This window comes from Hibiscus syriacus, unplaced genomic scaffold (assembly GCF_006381635.1).
Source record: "Hibiscus syriacus cultivar Baekdansim isolate YM2019G1 unplaced genomic scaffold, ASM638163v2 tig00111402_pilon, whole genome shotgun sequence".
Classification (NCBI taxonomy): domain Eukaryota; kingdom Viridiplantae; phylum Streptophyta; class Magnoliopsida; order Malvales; family Malvaceae; genus Hibiscus; species Hibiscus syriacus.
The window spans coordinates 1,103,611-1,123,954 of record NW_024063082.1 but is presented as its reverse complement, the minus strand read 5'-3'; the positions used below and the strand labels follow the sequence as shown (position 1 = coordinate 1,123,954).

General features: G+C 33.3%; 2 protein-coding genes and 1 pseudogene across 2 annotated transcripts; all 3 read left to right on the top strand.

Moving 5' to 3' along the window:
- The first annotated feature begins 3,579 nt into the window (after positions 1 to 3,579).
- LOC120162246 lies at positions 3,580 to 7,461 on the top strand (annotated as a pseudogene).
- A 1,412-nt stretch (positions 7,462 to 8,873) lies between these two features.
- LOC120161868 (AP-4 complex subunit sigma-like) lies at positions 8,874 to 10,463 on the top strand. The gene is made up of 4 exons (XM_039172077.1): positions 8,874 to 9,081; positions 9,342 to 9,428; positions 10,001 to 10,069; positions 10,184 to 10,463. The coding sequence occupies exons 1-4, from the start codon at positions 8,932 to 8,934 to the stop codon at positions 10,316 to 10,318; spliced, it is 441 nt and encodes a 146-aa protein (XP_039028008.1). The 5' UTR covers positions 8,874 to 8,931; the 3' UTR covers positions 10,319 to 10,463.
- Positions 10,464 to 17,488: 7,025 nt separating this feature from the next.
- LOC120161695 (zinc finger CCCH domain-containing protein 20-like) lies at positions 17,489 to 18,576 on the top strand. Its single transcript, XM_039171909.1, has one exon. It carries the CDS (start codon positions 17,505 to 17,507, stop codon positions 18,483 to 18,485), a length of 981 nt encoding a protein of 326 aa, XP_039027840.1. The 5' UTR covers positions 17,489 to 17,504; the 3' UTR covers positions 18,486 to 18,576.
- The last annotated feature ends 1,768 nt before the right edge of the window (positions 18,577 to 20,344 follow it).

Genomic DNA, 20,344 nt, shown 5'->3' with positions numbered 1-20,344 from the left:
ATATTCCCTAAAATATAATTGATTGTCCCGAGATTTTAAAATAAATGATTGTATGAGATGGTTTGATATTCAATACTGTCGAAAATTTTGGAGATTTGATCAAACAGACATATATTTACTGAATATTTACCTTTTTAGCACCGTTTAATATATATTTTTCGAAGTGGCACTCTTTCGGCTGAGTTGGCGAAAGGCGCGTCTCCGGGGACGCGCTTTACTCGTATTTTCGCTGAGTTGGATGCCACGTGTGGAAGGCGCATCCCCGGGGACGCGCCTTCACTGACTCAACTGCCACGTGTAGAAAGCGCATCCCCGGGGACGCGCCTTCCATTAAATGCCATAAATGCCCCCATCCGTTTTCCCTAACTACCCCTCCTCCTCCCCTATATAAACCCCCTCAACCCTCCCTCATTCTTCACACCAAAATCATATTTTCCTCTTATATAACTCAAATTCTCAAACTATTTGAGTTTTAAATTTGTTATTAGTGGTAAGAAATTTATTTTTATGTTAATATTTTTTTAAATAGTTATTATATTTTATATTAATATATTTATGTAAATATTATTTTTATTAAAATAATATTTATATAATTATTATTTATTTAGAATTATTAATTTTTTTGTGCTAATTATATTGTTTTGTCTACAGTTATAATGGAAAACAAAATGCTGTTGCGATTGAATATTGATCATATCTTCAGACATTTTAGCGATATGGTAATATTTTTTATAATTAATGTTAATATTTAAATTTATTTTTATTTTAAAGTTATTATGAATTTATATTAATTTTTATTTTTTATAATGTATATTATTTAGGATACTGATCGTATTTTAGAGACTTTTATTAAAAATCCACGTATATCGACACCAGAACGTATTTTGCCATATTTGGCTTCTGCCGGGTTCGGGTATATTGCAACAATTATTGGCGGTTGCAAACTCAAACCTGTCCTAATTTCTGCACTGATTGAGAGGTGGAGGACCGAGACACACTTTTCACATTCCATGTGGAGAGGCAACAATTATATTGGAGGATGTCTCTATGCATCTGGGGCTTCCCGTCGACGGAAATATGATGTGTGGTATGGCGGATGGTGATTGGCAGTCAATGTGCATTGATTATCTTGGAGCTGCTCCGCCAGAGTTTAATGGAGGTAGAATAGCTTTATCTTGGTTGAAAGCTAATTTTGAGGTTTTAAATGAAAATGCTTCAGAGGATCAAGCAAAGGCATGTGCTCGGGCATATATTCTACGAATAATTGGAGGAATATTGATGCCCGACAAATCTCGCAACCAGGTGCATTGTATGTGGTTGCGACATCTGATCGATTTTGATGAAGCTGGAAGATATAGTTGGGGCGCTGCAGTTTTGGCATTTCTATTTAGAGAAATGTGTCGGGCGACGAATTATAAGAAAACTGCAAACTATTACGGAAAATACAAGAAGAACGATGAACGCCAGTTAGTCGTGCGGATGTGTATGTTACTTTTTCCTAATTTTTCTATCAATTTCTTATTACTTATTTATACTTCATATTAACTATTACATATTCCTAATGGCTTAGGTTACGAACTCTTACCTCAAAGGTTTGAGTCGATGCTACAAGAGTTGTTTGGAAAAAATAAGAAGGGGTGCGAGTACATTATGGACATCAGCAAAGAAATGTGGACAAATGCATATGACGGGGGGTATCGCTATGGTCATATGACAACAAACTTGGTTGAAGCAATAAATTCAACCTTAAAGGGGGCGCGTCATTTACCAGTCACGGCGTTGGTTAAAACGACTTATTTTCGTTTGGGTCAACTCTTTGCAAAGCTCGGTGGACAAGCTCTTACTTGGATGCAAAACAACCATATTTACCACCCAATACTAGTAGTTGATTTATAGAAAAAAATGGCTGCATCAAATGGGATGTTAGTTACAAATTTTTCTCGCACCCGTGAATTGTTTTGTGTAACCGAAATGTCACGTCCGCTGCAAGGGATTGGAGCTAACTCTTTCAGAGTTAATCTGCAAGAGAGGTGGTGCGATTGTGGTTTCTTTCAAGCACTCAAATATTCATGCTCTCATGTCATTGCAGCTTGCTCACATTCGCATTTGGACTACAAAAATTATGTTGATCCTGTATACCAACTTTCACAAGTATTCAAGGTATATTAATTTGAGTTTCCGCCCATAGGAAACGAAAGAGACCCAAATGAGATTCAAACTTGGCTTACAATTGTATCAGATCCATTGTTATTGAGGGACTCAGGTCGTCCAAAATCTACTAGAATACATTGTGATATGGATATTCGGGAGAAGTCAACAGAACAAAAACGATGTGGGCATTGTAGAAACATCGGACACGATAGAAAAAAATGTTCAGCTCTGTTATCATCATATAACCGTTAACTCTTATGTAATTAATATTGTATTTAAATGAATGTTTTTGTTTCTAATAATTTAATGTTATTGCATTTTTATAATTTGTCAATGTATGTACACCTAAATAATTTTTTTTAACTTTTAAATACATAAATATTTTTAATATATTTATTTAATATAATAATTAATATTATTAGTTATAATTTTTTTTTTTAAATATAATAATAATTCCACCTTCTAAGTAGAGAAAAATATTAAATTAAACAAATTAAAAGTTATTAAAAAATTTATGTATACGATGACACATTTCATGTTCTGATTGGAGGATTAAATTTATTAAATTAAATTTTCAATAAGATTAATTTCATAAAATATGTAAGTCTTGAAGATTAAATATGTAATTATACTAATTTATTAACTTATGCATCAATATTTTCGTTAAATATTGATAAGAGATGACTAGATTGATAACATTTAAATAATTAATTGATAAAAATAATAGATCGATAGTCAAAATCAAAAATAATAATATAAACATATGTGTAATATTATAATTTCATACATTTTTCCTATAACTACAATAAAGTCAAATGGTTTTCATATATTGTTCTATCATATTAATGTAGATAACTCACTCCACCTTTAACACACATTAACAAAATACATTTGATAATTCTTACATTATAATCGAAACACTTTACATAATATATTACTAATTTATAATAATAATAAAAATAAAATATTTATTATTAAACAAAATACCAGCGTGGCAGTCGAGCTGGCGAAAGGATGCCACTTTGGGAAAATAAATATTAAACGATACTAAAAAAATAAATATTCGGTAAATATGTGTCAGTTTGATCAAATCATCGAAAATTTTGCCAATCTTCTTCTGACATATAAAACCTATTTTCCCTATAAAAAAAAAAGAAAAAAGAAAAATAGTTTATCTCCTATAAATATGGATTTCTCTTATTTCTACTTTTGTTCCAAGAACACATGCAGATGTCCCGTTCAATGACTCCGTTCTCGGTCCTACTTCCACGTCGTCTTTATCTTCTCCGTTGAAATTTATTGTATTTGTGAGCATTAATCGCGTTTTTTCGGTGCCTTTGATTTTTTTTTTCGTTCTTCTTTTGAGGAAAAAAAAAGTAGTTTATCAGTACGGTTAGTTTTTAAGGATACGATTGTCGTTTGAGGAGTTTCGGTAGTGCTACAATGGCTTCCTCTGGTTTGCCTGATATTTGAAAGCTTAAGATCGTCAACGGTCCCGGTGATTATGTTCTTGAAGATGTTCCTCACTTATCAGATTACATTCATGATCTTCCAGTAAGACATTTCCACTTATAATTTATGAGCATTCGTAATTTCTTTTGATTTGAAAGCCCTCGATTCTCCGTCTCTTCGACGTCAGCGACAAATTATAATTCTTAGATCGCTTTTCCATATCCCTCTTCAATTGATTGATCAGGAATTAGTGTGGTTTCGGAAATTTTAAATCTGGTCTGATGTTTGTCTTTTCGTACGACAGACTTATCCCAACCCGTTACAAGACAATCCGGCTTACTCAGTTGTTAAGTAAGCTCAGTTTTATAGCCATTTTTTTTATCAAATTTTACTCGATCTCTATTGTCGATTGTTGACGCGTTTGCTAAACTAGTATCGATTCCTCTGTTTCACAAGGCAATATTTTGTTCATGTAGATGATAGCGTCCCTCAAAAGGTTAGTCATCCTCGTATATTTTCAAATTTTAGTACTAAACATTTTTTTAGTTTATGATTAATGTTCTCATTTCTTCTCTATAGGTTGTTGTTTACAATGATGGTCCAATAGGAATTCATTTCCGACGAGCTGGAGCACGTCAGAAGTTATGTGTTTAAACTTACCATAAGCCTCTCGCCATGTGTAAAATTATTGCATTGAGATGACGAAAACCCTCTTAATTGTATTTTTACAATAACGTGATGGACATTTGATTGTCGCCCAGGTAAATTTTCAACCTGACGACGTCCATGCTTGTATTGTCACGTGTGGTGGCCTTTGTCCTGGGCTCAACACTGTGGTTAGAGAGATAGTATGCGGCTTACACCACATGTATGGTGTCAAGAAAGTTTTGTGGATCGATGTAAGTGATCATTGGCCTCTGCTTTATTCTATATAGAACACAATATTAAAATTTCTAATGAATGAGTCACAAGTAAACAAGTTTAAAAAAATAATGAACACAAAGAAGGATCTATTCATTGAAGTTTGATTCATTTGTAATCCTACTTTCTTGATAATATAAAAGGGTGTATTAGTAATTAACAAGTTTAATGCATTTGCAGGGAGGATTCAAGGGATTTTATGCTAAAAATACAGAGTTAGATCTCAAGGTTGTTCATATTTATAAATAAATTCATTTAGTTTAATTAAATGAATAGAAATACGATTATTTAAAATAAATTCAGTTTAAATACAACTTTAAAATCCATAACGAGCATAAATCAATTGCATATCAAAGCGTAAATAAAAGTTTATTTGTTTAAACTCGAAACCAATTAACGAGTTCGATGCCCTTGCAGGGAGGATACAGGGGATTTTATGCTAAAAACACGGTGTATCTAAATCCCAAGGTTGTCAATGACATTCACAAACGGGGTGGAACAGTCCTTGGGACATCTCCAGGTGGGCATGATACGATAAAGATTGTTGACAGCATTCAGGATCGTGGAATTAATCAGGTCTAATAAAAAAATTAGTGTTATATTTATGATGATTGGCTTTACTTAAGGTGAAGTGCGAGCAATTACATTGTCAAACTTAGCTGACATTTGATCATCCGTGGTAACTCAGGTTTACATTATTGGAGGAGATGGAACACAGAGAGGTGCAGCTCTTATATTTGAGGTGATTTCGTTTATCTTATTAAAATAACATTGAATGATTTGTAATGAGAATCAGTGCTTATTAATAAAAGAAAGTGTTTTTTAACTTTACAGGAAATTAGAAGGCGTGGTCTCAAAGTTTCAGTGGCAGGAATCCCTAAAACCATAGACAATGACATTCCGGTAATCCTATTGGCTTTGACCTTGGATAGATTGTTTTAACTTTTAACCACAAGCCTCTCACGTATTGCAAACCGGTTTATTTTTTGTTACCCCACAATCTTGAAACTGCGACAGGTTATCGACAAGTCATTTGGCTTCGACACCGCTGTTGAGGAGGCTCAACGTGCCATTAACGCTGCTCATGTTGAAGCTGAAAGTTCCGACAACTGTATCGGTCTTGTGAAGGTGATGGGCCGTTATAGCGGTAAGTTTCTGTTTTGGGTCTCCCTTTAATTTGAAGTGATGATCGCAATCACTATGTTGTTCAGATTCAAGTACGAGTGTTAGAAATGAGTATATACCCTATACGAGTACGTTTTGTCCGAAAATGTGAAACTGTAGTGTAATCTAAACGCAACTTATGGGCAGGTTTTATTGCAATGCATGCGACTCTAGCAAACCGAGATGTAGATTGTTGCTTGATCCCAGAGTCACCCTTTTATTTTGAAGGATCTGGAGGGCTTTTTGAATACATCGAGAAACGACTTAAAGAAAATGGCCACATAGTTATTGTGATTGCAGAAGGTGCAGGCCAGGAGCTACTTTCCGAGAGCATTCAATCCATGACAGATGCTTCAGGAAACAAGCTTCTCCAAGATGTTGGGCTATGGCTATCTGATGCAGGGGGATCCGAGACAGATGATGCTGAGCTGTCAGATTGCACGTTGATGGCGCTGAGATACCATGAGTTGGCAGATCAGCGCAAAGGCGGGAATTGATTGTGACATGTTCCTCATTGGGGTCGTTTTGAGTATGTTTCAGTCTTTTGGCCATAACTTTGGCTACAGGTGTCAGAATCGCGCATAAGACCCCAATCCGGAAAGCTCTTTTCGACGCGCACGCTCTCCACCTATGCTCCATGTGGCCTTTTTTTCAACCTCAAATTCTGCCGTTTTTCCCTCCGAATCACTAGATTTAGTTATTTTTTACTATTTATGGTAATATTTCGATTGTTAATTAGGAAGTCAATTTAAATCCGATTTAGGCCGGATTTTTGGGAGATTGCTTATTTTATTTCGAATTTCAATTTAGAGTGATTTTCGGGATTTTGCTATTTTTGGCAAAATTCGAATAAAGACGATTTTTTTTGCTATAACAATCCGGCTTGTGGACTGCTTTTTGCATTGTTTGATTTTATAATATTTTATTAAACCCAAGAGACTTTTTTTCTCTGGTTTTTGGGCGAATTTTCTCTTGTGAATCGTCTGTCGGAACTAGCCTACAGGATAATCACTATTCTGTCTGGTGTCACTATCACAGAGGATCAAGGTCTTATGTGCCACAATTATATACGTCCCATAAGATCTTTTAAATATTTTCTTTTTATGTTCAATTGATAACTTGTTTCCGTCCCAAAACATAAAGTGTTACGTCCATCTCTGTCTCTCTTACAATGTCACATGGATTCAACTTATGAACTATCACCATCTTTTGACTTTTTCAGGAGTACTTTTCAAAACAAAGGAAGATGCCCTTAAACCTCAAATACATAGGTTGGTAGAATAAATACTTTGGAAAAGGCCATTGGTGTTTTTGGTGTAAGTAAACCTTTTTTTTTCACTTAATTTTTCTTATGGCAGATCCTACATATATGATTCGTGCTGTTCCAAGCAATGCATCTGATAATGTTTACTGTACACTTCTAGCTCAAAGTGCTGTCCATGGAACAATGGCGGGATACACTGGCTTCACATGCGGTCTTGTCCATGGCAGGCACACATACATACCATTCAACGTGAGTTCATCCTAACTTTGCTGTTCCAGCTCTCATTTATAAGATATATACATATTTTTTTTGGGATAAATAAGATATATACATATTAGAGTATACCTAACTTTCATTTTGGATTGTTTTATATGCAGCGAATTACCGAGAAACAAAATAAGGTTGTGATTACAGATAGAATGCGGGCAAGACTTCTTTCCTCAACAAATCAACCAAGTTTTTTGAGAGCTAAAGATATCGTCGAAGACAAAACTGATGCGGGACAATAATTCTGATATTGGATAATGGTAAACGTGATTAAAAGAATTTGAATAACAACTGAATGATAGATTCGAGTTGAGTGTCTAACATTGACATATTTTCGATGTCGATATTACTTATTTTTTTAGATTACTTCATATATTTAAAAGAGTTTTCCTCGCATTCATAAATGGATGTATATCCTATGTAGTATTCTTGCAGACAATCTGAAAGATTATTATGTAAAAATTATGGCAGTTTATTATTATGAAATAGATTTTACATTTTTTTCACTTATGTATTAGTGATAGCTATTATTAATTCATTATCATATCTAGTTTAAAATTAATTATAAATACAAATATAATGAAAAAAATCAAAACAACATTATACATATTAATAAAATTGAGATGTTGCTTCATAAAAAACTACTACTATTATGGTCTTTCAATTTTTTTTTTAATAATTTCTAAATCTAATTTTAATCTTATTAAAAGGGGAGAGGAGGGGAAGGGAGAAGAGTGAACCTAATAGATTTAGAACTCGTGACTTAAAGAAATATGAGAAAAATAAAAATGAATAATTTGATTAATCGGTCAAATTCTTAATATGTTATTAGCGATGTTTTTTTTATAAGTTATCACTTTTAACTATGGCAATAATTATAATTGGTGTATAACATAATCAATTATTATAAACATTTAGTGATAAAGAATTAATTATTATATCAATAGAATACTTATCAGTCAGTTAACTATAAGTAATTTAAATTTAAATAATTAATACTTAAACATAATTTTTTGATGAGACTCTGAAATGAAATCTAAAAATTTTAGATCTTTGTTAAGGCCTCATTTACATAAACGGCACAATATATATATATATATATATATATTTAAAAAAAATCATTTCATAAAAAGGACATGCGAAAAAAATATTAATTAAACTCAATCAAAGAATATGCAACAAAACACTTGTTAGAGATGGTATAAACATGGGTAAAGGTTTTAGTCTCAGGAAGAATAGAATGCTTACTATACAATAATAATCGGTTTTATTACAATTTAAGAATGATATATATGAATATTTATCGAGAATAAATAATTAATTCAAAAGAATTAATATAGTGAATTCAAAGAAACTAAACATGTACCAATCAAAGAGGATGTTGATAAATTCAATCCTGAAAATAAAGTTTTTTAATTTAATCATTAATTATTAATAATTTTTTTAATTATCTAAGTTAAAAAAATATTTTGATAATATATTGAGAAATTTTTGTGACAAATTACTATTTGATCAAATGTTTATATTGTAATTTAGGGTTACGGACCGCTTGGGGATCAATCTATAAATAATTAAAATTATTAGACCCTGAAAACAATTGAAAGTAGAAGTATTTGACCTAATCTCCAATTTTACCATTAAGCTCAAGAACAACAACAATAGGTGATCAATTTGGCTGTGAGAAAATAAGATTCAGATACAGGAAGAAAAGAATGAAAGAGATGGGAATCAGATTCATATTAATGGTGAACAAGCAAGGGCAGACTCGTCTCGCCCAGTACTACGAATGGCTCACCCTCGAAGAACGTCGTGCCCTTGAAGGCGAGATCGTTCGCAAGTGTTTGGCCCGCAACGAGCAACAGGTTATAATATTTAAAGAAAGAATTGCATGTAGATCTCCTTTTTAGAAAAGATATGAGATTATTTGTCCCTGAGTTTACTTTTTTTTTTGCAATCCGTGTTTCATGTTTTTCTTGTTGGAAATTATCCGCTCGCGATTTATTAAGGATTTGGAGTTTCGAATTTTTAATTTTCTTCAAATTTAAGGCTAGAGTGCTAGTAAATTCAGAATTCATGCTCTATTTATTAATTTCCAGCTATTAATTTGCTTAAATTGTGACAGTGTTCATTTGTTGAGCATCGGAATTACAAAATTGTATACAGGCGATACGCTTCGCTGTTTTTCTTAGTTGGAGTTGAGAACGATGAAGTAAGCTCCATTTCTTTCCTCAAATTTTCCTTTGATCATGTTGATTATTGTTTATGTCCTTTGAGATCCAGGTGGATGCCTTAATTGTTGATGTCATTTTTTACCCTAAGATAAGCCAAGAGAGGTTGAGACTTGAGAGGTTAAGAGTGTTTAGAGTGCATACCCTTGGTAAGCTTCGGAGGAGGCTATTAATACCATTGGGTAACCCACTGGTTGCGAGTTGCCTTTTTGTTTGAAGCTGATGGTTGAGGCATGAATGGCCTGATCATAATATTTGAGTCTCAGGTGGTCTTCGAGGTGTCAGGTGGCTGTGGAGAGCAGAGGACGCAGATATGTACTTCTTGGTCATAGCCATAGTTTTTGAGCTTTGATGGATTGTGGTCCAAGTCTGGGTTGTTTGCTTGCCGGTCAAATGGACTTAACTGTAGTAAAAACACGATTAAGCATACTACATATATGTTATTGATTTTGGATTTTGATTTGAAAAAGACTTAAGCTTATATATTTTCCAGTGTGCTTATTGCTCGCCAACTTCTATTATCTTTATCCTGCTCTTTTCTTCAATGTGGCAGAATGAGCTTGCAATTTTGGAATTTATACATCTCTTAGTTGAAACCATGGACCGCCATTTTGGCAACGTGGTAAGTTCTCCCCCAAGAAGATGTATTAGTTTCAAATCCCTTCAAATTGACTGGAATTGTGTATTTGCGTCTTTTACTCATAGTTGTCTCTTTGTTTATCAAAATTTATTGCAGTGTGAGCTAGATATCATGTTTCATTTAGAGAAGGCGCATTTCATGTTGGAGGAAATGGTTATGAATGGTTCTATTGTTGAGACAAGCAAAGCTAATATTCTGTCTCCGATTCAGCTTATGGAGAAAGCATCGTGAGGAAAGAAATGGGTTAGTTAATTTCTCAATTGAATATCATGATTTTCTTTGAGAATCTTGGCAAATTGTTTGTTATTTTATCCCCGTTTCTTTATGTCTTTTATTCTCCCTTTCTTTTTCTATATACTTAATCGTTCAGTATTTAAGCTGTGCAATAAGCTATATACAAGACAAATTGTTGGCAGTTTTCTTCTTAATGAACCGCATGCAGTGTTTGCTTGTGCCTTAGCATTATGATAGAAGTGGCTTAGTGACATTTTATTACTTGTTGAAATTGGAAGAAAATATCAGTTTACACCTTAGCCTTACACTTGTGACTTGTTCGTGTTTGTACCAACTAATCATACATCAAACAATTCAGTCCTCTCTTTAGTCTCCCAATATAATAAGTGGTTCAGTCTTATGGATTCTAGATTCACAGTGGTGATTCTGTATTTCTGTTCCCTAAAGGTTAAGACTTAAAATGGTGCATTGCTTTGAAAAATTGATACGTGGCAAGTTACTTGAGCATCCTATGATCCTTGTGTATTTATATGGGAAGCTTGCTTCTTGATAGGAAATACAGTATTAATTTAGTCACCCTTTCTATTATTCTTTCTCGGTGACCCCTCTCTACTTGCACCCTGAGGAGGCAGCCATCCTATGGAGACCTAGTTTTTAGGCTTCCGCCCAAGCGCTCAGATGTGCCCACACATCCGCACAAAATATTGGTGATTTAAAATGCTTTTGATGCTTTTTGACGGAATTTTCATCGGAAAATTTATCTTTAGTAATGAATCATCTGCTCAAGGAATTGATATCCAAACTTATCAGATTTATTAACCACAAGCATCATTTGATTCTAGCATATGTAGGGGTGATCACCGTTCATATGTTCGCCTTGTGTGTACTACATCATATACTTTAGGTCACTTTTCTTTTCCCTGTGTATGGTCATTGGGAGAGAGAAATTAATTCCAAAGGGCCCTGTTTGGGTCAAACTGATCTGATCTCAACCTAAATAGCCTTGACTCGGCCTCGAAACTTCCAATAAGAAGCCAGGACCCCTCTCACCTAAACCCGTTCTTGAAAAATTGGCCTACAATGTCGAATCAAATTGAAACCAGACAAATCCAAAAGGAAAAATCCCAATCCTATAATCCATGTACAAAAGAAACCTTTAACCTTTGCATTTGGCGTCTGGGTTTCAAATTGCGGACCGAAAACGCGATAGGAGTTGTGATATTGCGGTAGCGCCGCCGTCCGAAATCGGTTTTCATGATTTTTGCGGTGGGTAACGGATTTACACCAATAGCGGTATGTCACGACCGCAATTTAACAGGTAACGGTGGATTGCGCCGATCACGGGATGCTATAAGCGTTATTCCAACCGTGATTCCAACACAATTTTTTCTTTGTTTCAAAAAATGAAAGGTCGGGAGAGGAGGAAGGGGGAGGGGGGACTTGAGAGTGAAAGCAAAAAAAAAATCAGACAATGAAATGGGGGAAGGGGGAGTTGAGAGTAAAAGAAGGATTTTTTTAAGACAATGAAAGGTTGGGGGAGGGGGAGGGGGAGGGGGAGGGGGAGGGGAGGGCGAGTTGTTTTATTTCTTTTATTTTTTAAAAATAATTTTTAAAATATAATTTTAAATGATATATTAATTTGACATTCCTCCCAGTTTTAGAATTTATAATTTAATTCATAGTTTAAAATGTAAACTTTAATTTTTATTTAATTTAGTCTTAATTTCACTAATCTAATAAATTTTATAATTTTATTTAATTTAGTCATTTTAGGGTAAGTTTTGTGACATTTAAAAAAATTCACGACTGTGATACGTGCAATGACTGCAATAACACTTGTTATGTCCGTAACCGTGATAAATACGACGCTACCGAAAACATAACCGCGCATCGTCCCATTTAGTAGTTTTAGACTGAATCAATACTCTACTTAACATCATCAAAAGCAAGAAAAGGGGGGTTATATTTGAGTTCTAGACGATTTGTCTTCAACTTTAAAATAAAGAGTTCATACAACTCACTTTGTTGGCTCAAACTTTATAAATAAGGCACGCTTTAAAGGGTTAGAGACACTGCAAGATGCAAAGCATTGTACTTCACTTCACATGCAATGCTTAGTACTCGAGTGAAATATGGAGCCCCCACATTTAATGCTTTTTACAACTTGTGGTGGATTGCATTTGGCTGCAATTGTATTATAAGATCATGCTTTAAATGGGTAGGTTTTGTTTTAAGATTTAGATCCTTTTCGCGTTGTTATTATTTACGTGGGGTCTCTCCATTTATCAATTGGAATTGTTATATGATTTTTCACGGGTAAAAAAAAAGTATACGTTTTCTTATTTGGGTGGAGGCTAGGATAATTATTAACATAGGAACTTTAAAGTAAACTAATACCCTTGGTATTTATGTTATTTAAATATTTATATCCAACATTTTTGTATTATTTTTTAATTATCGAATGCAGATACAAGAGCATGATAAAATATTTTCAAAAAAAAAAAAAAATCTTTAAATATTTCGAGGGGAAATAGGAAAATATAAAAATAAATAAATAAAATACCTAGGACACTTCCAAATAGTGTTGGTCCTTGATCCCTGTTGACTATGACATCCAACAATGATGGGTTCATTGGCAATCAAAATCAAGCACTATGCTTTTGTCAAATTGAAACTTTTTTTAATCTCTCATCTTTATGGGACATTCATCATGTGTATGGAGGATGAATTGTCCGTCCAGCTAAGTTGGTAGAGTGTAAGTCTTTTAATCTTGTGGTCGTGAGATAGAGTCCTACGATGGGAAATTCATAATTTTGACTGTCGGAGGTCTTCCACGGAAGCTGCTCTCAACCTGGCATTGGGGGCAGCCTACTACCTTATCTCCCTCTCACCTCATTACATATAAGAATAGGGTCAGCTAATTTTTCATCATGTGTATGGGTACAATCAGTTCAGTTTTTATATATTTAAAACTAAATTAATTAATTAAATCATAAAAATTTAATAAATTGAATCGATTTTTTTTGTTAAAGTTAAAATTATCAAATTAAATTTCTTCTTAACCGAATTGAAATAATAAATCTCTTATCTCTACTTTTAAAAAATATATATATTTGTAAAATAAAAAGCTCATTATAGAATTAAATATTTATATACACAAATCAATAATTTAATTTTTAAAATCAAAGCAATCAAATTAATAGTCAAAACTAAATAAACTAATTGAATAAACGTAAAATTAAATAGATTAAAAATTTTAGTTAAACTGAATTAATTAATTAATTTGTTTTAACCTACTATTTGTTCATCCATAACCTCAATCATATATATAAATAAATAAATATACTTAATAATTATTTAAATAAAAATATAAAACGAAAATAATTTTACGAAAACAAACATTTTAGATCATAATATTTTAATCAAATATTAATATAAGCAAATTATATTGATATTTAAAATTTAATATATAATATACTGGGACAGGAAAAAGTAAAGATTACAATTAATTGGAAGGGATGAGTTTCACTATTCAGACATTGATTGTAGGGTCAACGTAACATAATGATTAAATAACAACTTATTTATCATTACTTATTACATTTTATTATTAAAACTTTATTTAGTTGACATGTGATAGCCTGACAAAAGCAGTGTTTAGATCGTTGGTAGGTAGGGATGGCAATGGTCGGTCAGAGTTTTGTCTGCTCTGACTTCGTCCCGATATAGTGAATATATAATTCGATTCTGATTTGAATTATATTTTAATATTATTTAATCTGATCTGACTTCAATTTGGAAAATAAAGTAAAAAATTCAACTTTGACCAATCCAAAATATATTATTGAAAATTAAAAGAAATTTTTTTTAAAAAATAACATTGGAAAAAAAATCCTCAAAAATAATCCTAACAGTCGCCAACATCATTTCCAGTTTAGCCGCAACTCATCAGCATCTACAGATCAGGGTAGAGATACATTTTTCTTTAACTTGATTATTTTTTTTTTATCTTTGAGTGCCTTTAATTCATGGAATGTAAGATTTCTAGTGAAAATAAAAGATTATCGGAGAATATGATTACTGTAAATGGTGTATTTTTTGTTTGGTTGATTTAGCATAAATATAACATTATCCTGTTTGGTTAAAAAAAAATAAAAGATTATTGATCAAATTGTCTTTAGTATATATTTATTTTTTTAACAAGTTGAAAAATATTTATATATATTTAAAAAAAATCATAAAATTTATATAATTTTTTAACAAAATTAAAAATATAAAAAGGTTTAATGAAATGGTAAAATTTTATTTTAATCCATAACCTTCATATAAAATTTTGATTATAAATTTTTTTATAAATCTAAAATAGTTTAAGGATAAATTTGTAATTTAATCTTCGTAGAATTTTTATTATTCAATGACAGAAGAATGATATTTTGGAAAAAAAATTAAGGGTATTTTAGTCAAAAACACTAATAATCCAACAATATCTAAGAGAAGGGAGGTAATGACATTACTGGTAATATACCCCAAAAAATTCACTATTGGTAATAAAACATTACTGGAAATGAGATTCCCGGCCAACCAAACGGTTGAATGTGGATTTCATTTCAATGAGAATCCCACATTCCCGAACCAAACAGACCATGAGGGAATTAAAAACGGAAGAATAAAACTGAAAATGGAATTTCTCATTTCGATTGTACATGCATATATTTTCTTAAGCATACATTTAAAAAATATATTTTTTACATATAAAAGAAAAAAAAAGATTAGACTTTTACAATAAAAATGAAATAAAATCAAATTAAATAAAAAAAAGGTAATTAAATAAACACCTTTAAAGAGAGAGCTTCTGACAATAGTCATCTAGGTAATGAAAAAAAAGAAGGTTAAAATCATTTACCATTCGAGTGGGTGAAAGGATTTGAGGAAATAAAAAGAATAAAGACTTAGAAAGGGAAATAAGACTATCGGCAGGAGAAGAAAAAAAATAAATATACTAGAAATTCCTAAACAGTATATATATAGTGGTATTTTTGTAAATAAGTTAAATTGTATAATATAATAAAAAATTTAGGTCTGGTCAGAGAATTCTTATCTCAAATTCAATTCTAACACGAACCCAAAAATTTTACACACTAAATTCGATCCAATTTAATCTAAATTCAAATTAAAAAAGCTTGTTCTTATCAGATCAAACCAGTCAAAACACGTCGAATCTGGATTAAATTGATATGCCTATTGGTAGGTTTAATTTAGTTAAGCTTAGAGATGGAGGCAATAAATGTAAATAAATAAAGGGTAATGTATACATTTAGTATTTAAACTATTGTGTTTTGGTATCTAAATATTATTATTTTTTCAATAACATATTTAACATTTAATTTAGATTTCAATTCAGTACTCTATCGTTAAAAAATTAACGGTAATATTAACGTGTCATCATAATATAATGTCGTATCATAATTGGAAAAAATTTAAAAAAATTCAAGTCAATAATTCTGTTACTTTTTTAATGATTGAATATTAAATTAAAACTTAAAATGAACGTTAGACATGTTTTTTTATAAAAATAAAATTTAGGTATTAAAATAGAATAAAAATAATGATTTAAGTGCGAAATGTAGAATTTACCCATAAATAAATGACACTAATTAAATACTGACCGGAGAAATACACGTGGTGATCGCCCTTACAAATAGAACTGGCCTGAGGTTAGATGGGGAGTGGGAATTTTCTCGTACAGCGAGCTTCTACTGCGTTTTGTCGGTACATGATATGATCTATCATCGTCATCACTTGCCACGTGTACGTTGGATGTTCTTTCTTTTTGTCTCGTTCTGCTCCTTTGGGTTCTATCATCTAATTCCACGTCACTGTTCACTCACTCAATTAATTGTCCATTCACGGTATTGCCCTCCCCACAATGCTACTTTATATTCAGCCGACCAACATTTGAACAATTTACAAATAGAACTTTTCATTCTGGATAACGCTGCGATGTAGGGACATAAACGTAAACCGATCCAGAACATTATCGTTATATTGGCACTAAGTGTGCAATTTAGCGGAGGGGAGTGAAGTTGTTCTAGAATGCGCTAGAAAGAGTTTATACAATAGGTGGCAGGTCTCACATTAACAAGCATGGAAGAAATAAATATCAAATAATGGGAATTTAATAATTACGTAGAAAAAAACAAATATTTAAAATATTTACACGAGATATCAATTGTTATAATCTAATATTGTAAATAAAGAAAAATAAATTGATAGGATTATCTTTATAATAAGTCTGCGAAATATATGATCTAAGTTAATTGATTAATATATATATAATTATTAATATTCAATTCATTAACTGATTAATATAAAAAATATATAATAAAAAATTATTATAAGATGATTATCATAATTCATATTATTCTAGTATCAATATTCAAACCTTAAATATCAATATAAAATCAATTAATCGGTAATTGATTTAAATATTAATTAAAGGCAATTGATAATTTTTAATCCATTTTTTATTTTTTAATTTCGTAAATAAAATTAACAACTCAATTTATATTATTGATTTAATTTTATTAATAAATATTAATTAAAAATAAATAATGTTTTTAGTTATGAAATTTTAAAAAATATTAGTTACCAAATATTTTATCCTATGTAAAAGACACAGAAAACAACAAATTTTTTTCATTTTTTTATCTGCGGATATGAAGCTCCGACGCTTTTGGAACACTTGGGACCAAGCCGGACTAATAATTCCAAAGCCTGGATCATCTCACAGCTCTGTCACTGAACGATTTCGAATCCATCTCTTCGTTAAACCACGTAGCATTGACTATTCAATTTTCCAGTAGACTTATACTTATGATAACAGGTGGCGGTCAGTAGAGAACTTTCACCTGTTATTAACTAAACATTGCTGTAACACCAACATTCCCCACATCTATATCAGCTCCTACAGTGATATTGCGGTCGAAAGCGGAAACATGCAAAATATACTACCTCATTGATTTTTTTAACCAACCATGATTAATATTAAACCTAACCATGGTTATTACACTCCTCCCAACTTTCCACTACCAGCCTCCGCTTTATAAGCCAATCAAACGTTGCCGGTGTTTAAGCATACAAATCTAACAAATACAAAGACGCCATTGAAGTCAAAACGAAATATATGATGCTAGGAGAAACCCATCATCCCAATCCAACGATTCATATTCCGACTTGGCCTTATATAGATGATCTGACGGCGGAAAACCACTTCGGCGATATCAGCAACCCGTTCGTCCTCCGGGAAGCGTTAGCGTCGCTGCAATGTTACTTGCCGTGGGAGGAACCGGATGTTGAGTTGAATTCTGATGAGCTCTCGGGTTTAGACAACCCGGATTCTCCGGTTGATGCTTACTCGTGCGATCATTTCCGAATGTTTGAGTTCAAAGTTCGGCGGTGCGTGCGTGGCCGGTCGCATGACTGGACCGAGTGTCCGTACGCTCATCTCGGCGAAAAAGCTCGCCGGAGGGACCCGAGGAAGTTTCATTACTCAGGTACGGCTTGCTCCGATTTCAAGAAAGGGAACTGTCGGAAAGGGGATTCTTGCGAGTTCGCTCATGGGGTTTTCGAGAGCTGGCTCCACCCGGCTCGTTACCGCACTCTGCCGTGTAAAGACGGGTCGGGTTGTCGGCGTCGGGTTTGTTTCTTTGCTCATACTCCGGAGCAGCTTAGGGTCGTCAACTTTGCTGGTTCTCATGATAGTTTACCGGCCGAGTCTTCACCGCCGGTTTTGCCTATGGCTCAGTCGCCTAGTTGTTCTCTCTGCTCGGCGCCATCCATTAACACTATGGTGGCTTCTTGGAGGAACATTCAGCTTGGTAAGGTCAAGTCTTTGCCTTCATCTGGTTTAGGGTCTCCCAGAGTGATCCGACCCTGTTTAAGTAGCCTACCTAACACTCCGACCCGAAACGTGCCCCGTCCTGGATTTGGGTACTTGGATTTCCGGGATGAAAGTTGTGAAGAAGAGCCGGTGATGGAAAGAGTCGAGTCGGGAAAGCATTTGCGTTCAAAAATGTTCGAGAAACTGAGTAAAGAGAACTCTTTGGAGAGGGTTAACTCGGGGGGAGATCCGGCTGTGGATTGGGTTTCCGACCTGGTGAACTGAGCAAGCTCGCTCGGGTTAAATATTCTTCGTTACTCAAGTTTCTTCTCTATGTAAATAGTTCCACAAGGATAAGTGAAGAAAATAATATTATAATATTGGAGATTTTCAAAATTCCTTGGGATATTTAGATCATCAAGTTGGAGATTATATGTAAATATGAATATTGTTCCCTGTCCCTGCAGAATGAAATTTCTATGAACTTCGTAACAATTAATTTAATATAATTAAAAAGCACCTGTTTGAGCTTTTGTTCAAGTACCGGACAGTTGTTTTATTTTGAGGATTTAATTTTATGTTTATTTCGAGAGACAATTTTATTTTTTATTTTATAAGTAATATTAAATATTTAAAATTTAATTTATAATTATGATTTTCAATTCAATTTTAACAACTAAAATTTTTATTTTTTATTATAAAAAATCATTTTTAAGTAAAACTACATTTTTATCTTCAATTATTTAATTTTAAAACTAATACCCATATGTTCAAATTATTTAATTTTAAACATTTTCATTGAGTACAAAATAATGTATTTTTATAATTTTTATAAATTAGGGTTTAGGGTTTACTCAACCCATTATAGTTATGCGTGGTTAATGCGTCCCTCTCATTCGAACGAGCCACCTTCCAGTTTATGGTTATTCCCGTCTCGGATTCGAACGCTGCCTAAGGTCAAGATTTTTGGTTGACGTTTAGCCTATGAGGCGTTGCCAGTTGGTCGTCGTCTTCTGTCTGCTGGTATTGGAGATGAAAGTTGTTGCATCTGCGGAGCATCTGATGAAACAGTCTTACATGCTGTCCTAGATTGTCCAGACGTTTTTTCAGCTTTGAGCTCTGCTCTGGTTATTCACCTTTCCTTTTGCGGCTCCCTGCTCCTTCCCGTCAAGCATGGTTAGAAATAATGATGAATGCCCTCACCACAACTCGGTTTGCTTCCCTCCTCGTGTTATTGTATTCACTGTGGCATCGACGAAACATTTATCTTCATGAGCATAAACAACTACCATCTTGGTTTATAGTGCCTGATAGTGAAGGACTCCAGGCATCATACCTTAATGCCGTGGGTGGTGCTCTTCCAAACACAACGGGGCAGCAACTGGCAACTTGGTGAAAGCCTCTTTCTGGTACCTTTAAGATTAATGTTGATGGAGCCTGTTCTTCCACAGTCTGCGTATGGCGTTGTCATCCGTGATAGTGAGGGGATGGTTATTTCTGGCTGTTCTCGGATTTTATCACCTTATGGGGATCCTGCTGTTACCGAGGCTGCTGCTTTGACAGAGGAAATTCGCTTTGCTATAAATCCTACACTTCCTCGTGTAGTTGTTGAAAGTGATGCCCTTAATCGCGTCCGCCAACTGCTTCACCGATTTCCTGACCTGTCGGTGTCAAACTATCACTTAACAGAGGCGAAAACCTTACCGGATGCTGCTCCTCACATTGAAGTCTGCTACGTTCGCCGGTCTGCAAATCGTGTGGCTCACCACCTTGCAACTTGGGCTGCTTCTACTGCTATTTCCTTGGACTTTACTTATGATTATCCACAATGCATAGCTATGTTTGTAATCCAGGATGCTATTAATGGTTAAATGAATTTGTCGTATTACCTTAAAAAAGTCGGATAGTAATATTTTAATTTAATATAAATAATAAATATTAAATTTAAAAAATATTTATAAAACTAACAATAACTATGCTCTCTAATTTGAATCCCAATAATGGTGTCCCTTCAACCGACGACCTGCCGAATGGCTGAACTTGAATGAAAACATGTGAATTGTCCATCTTATATCATACTTAGCCCCTACATACTAACCTATTCAACGAATTCATCCCCTAAAAGAACAGATAATTCTCCCATT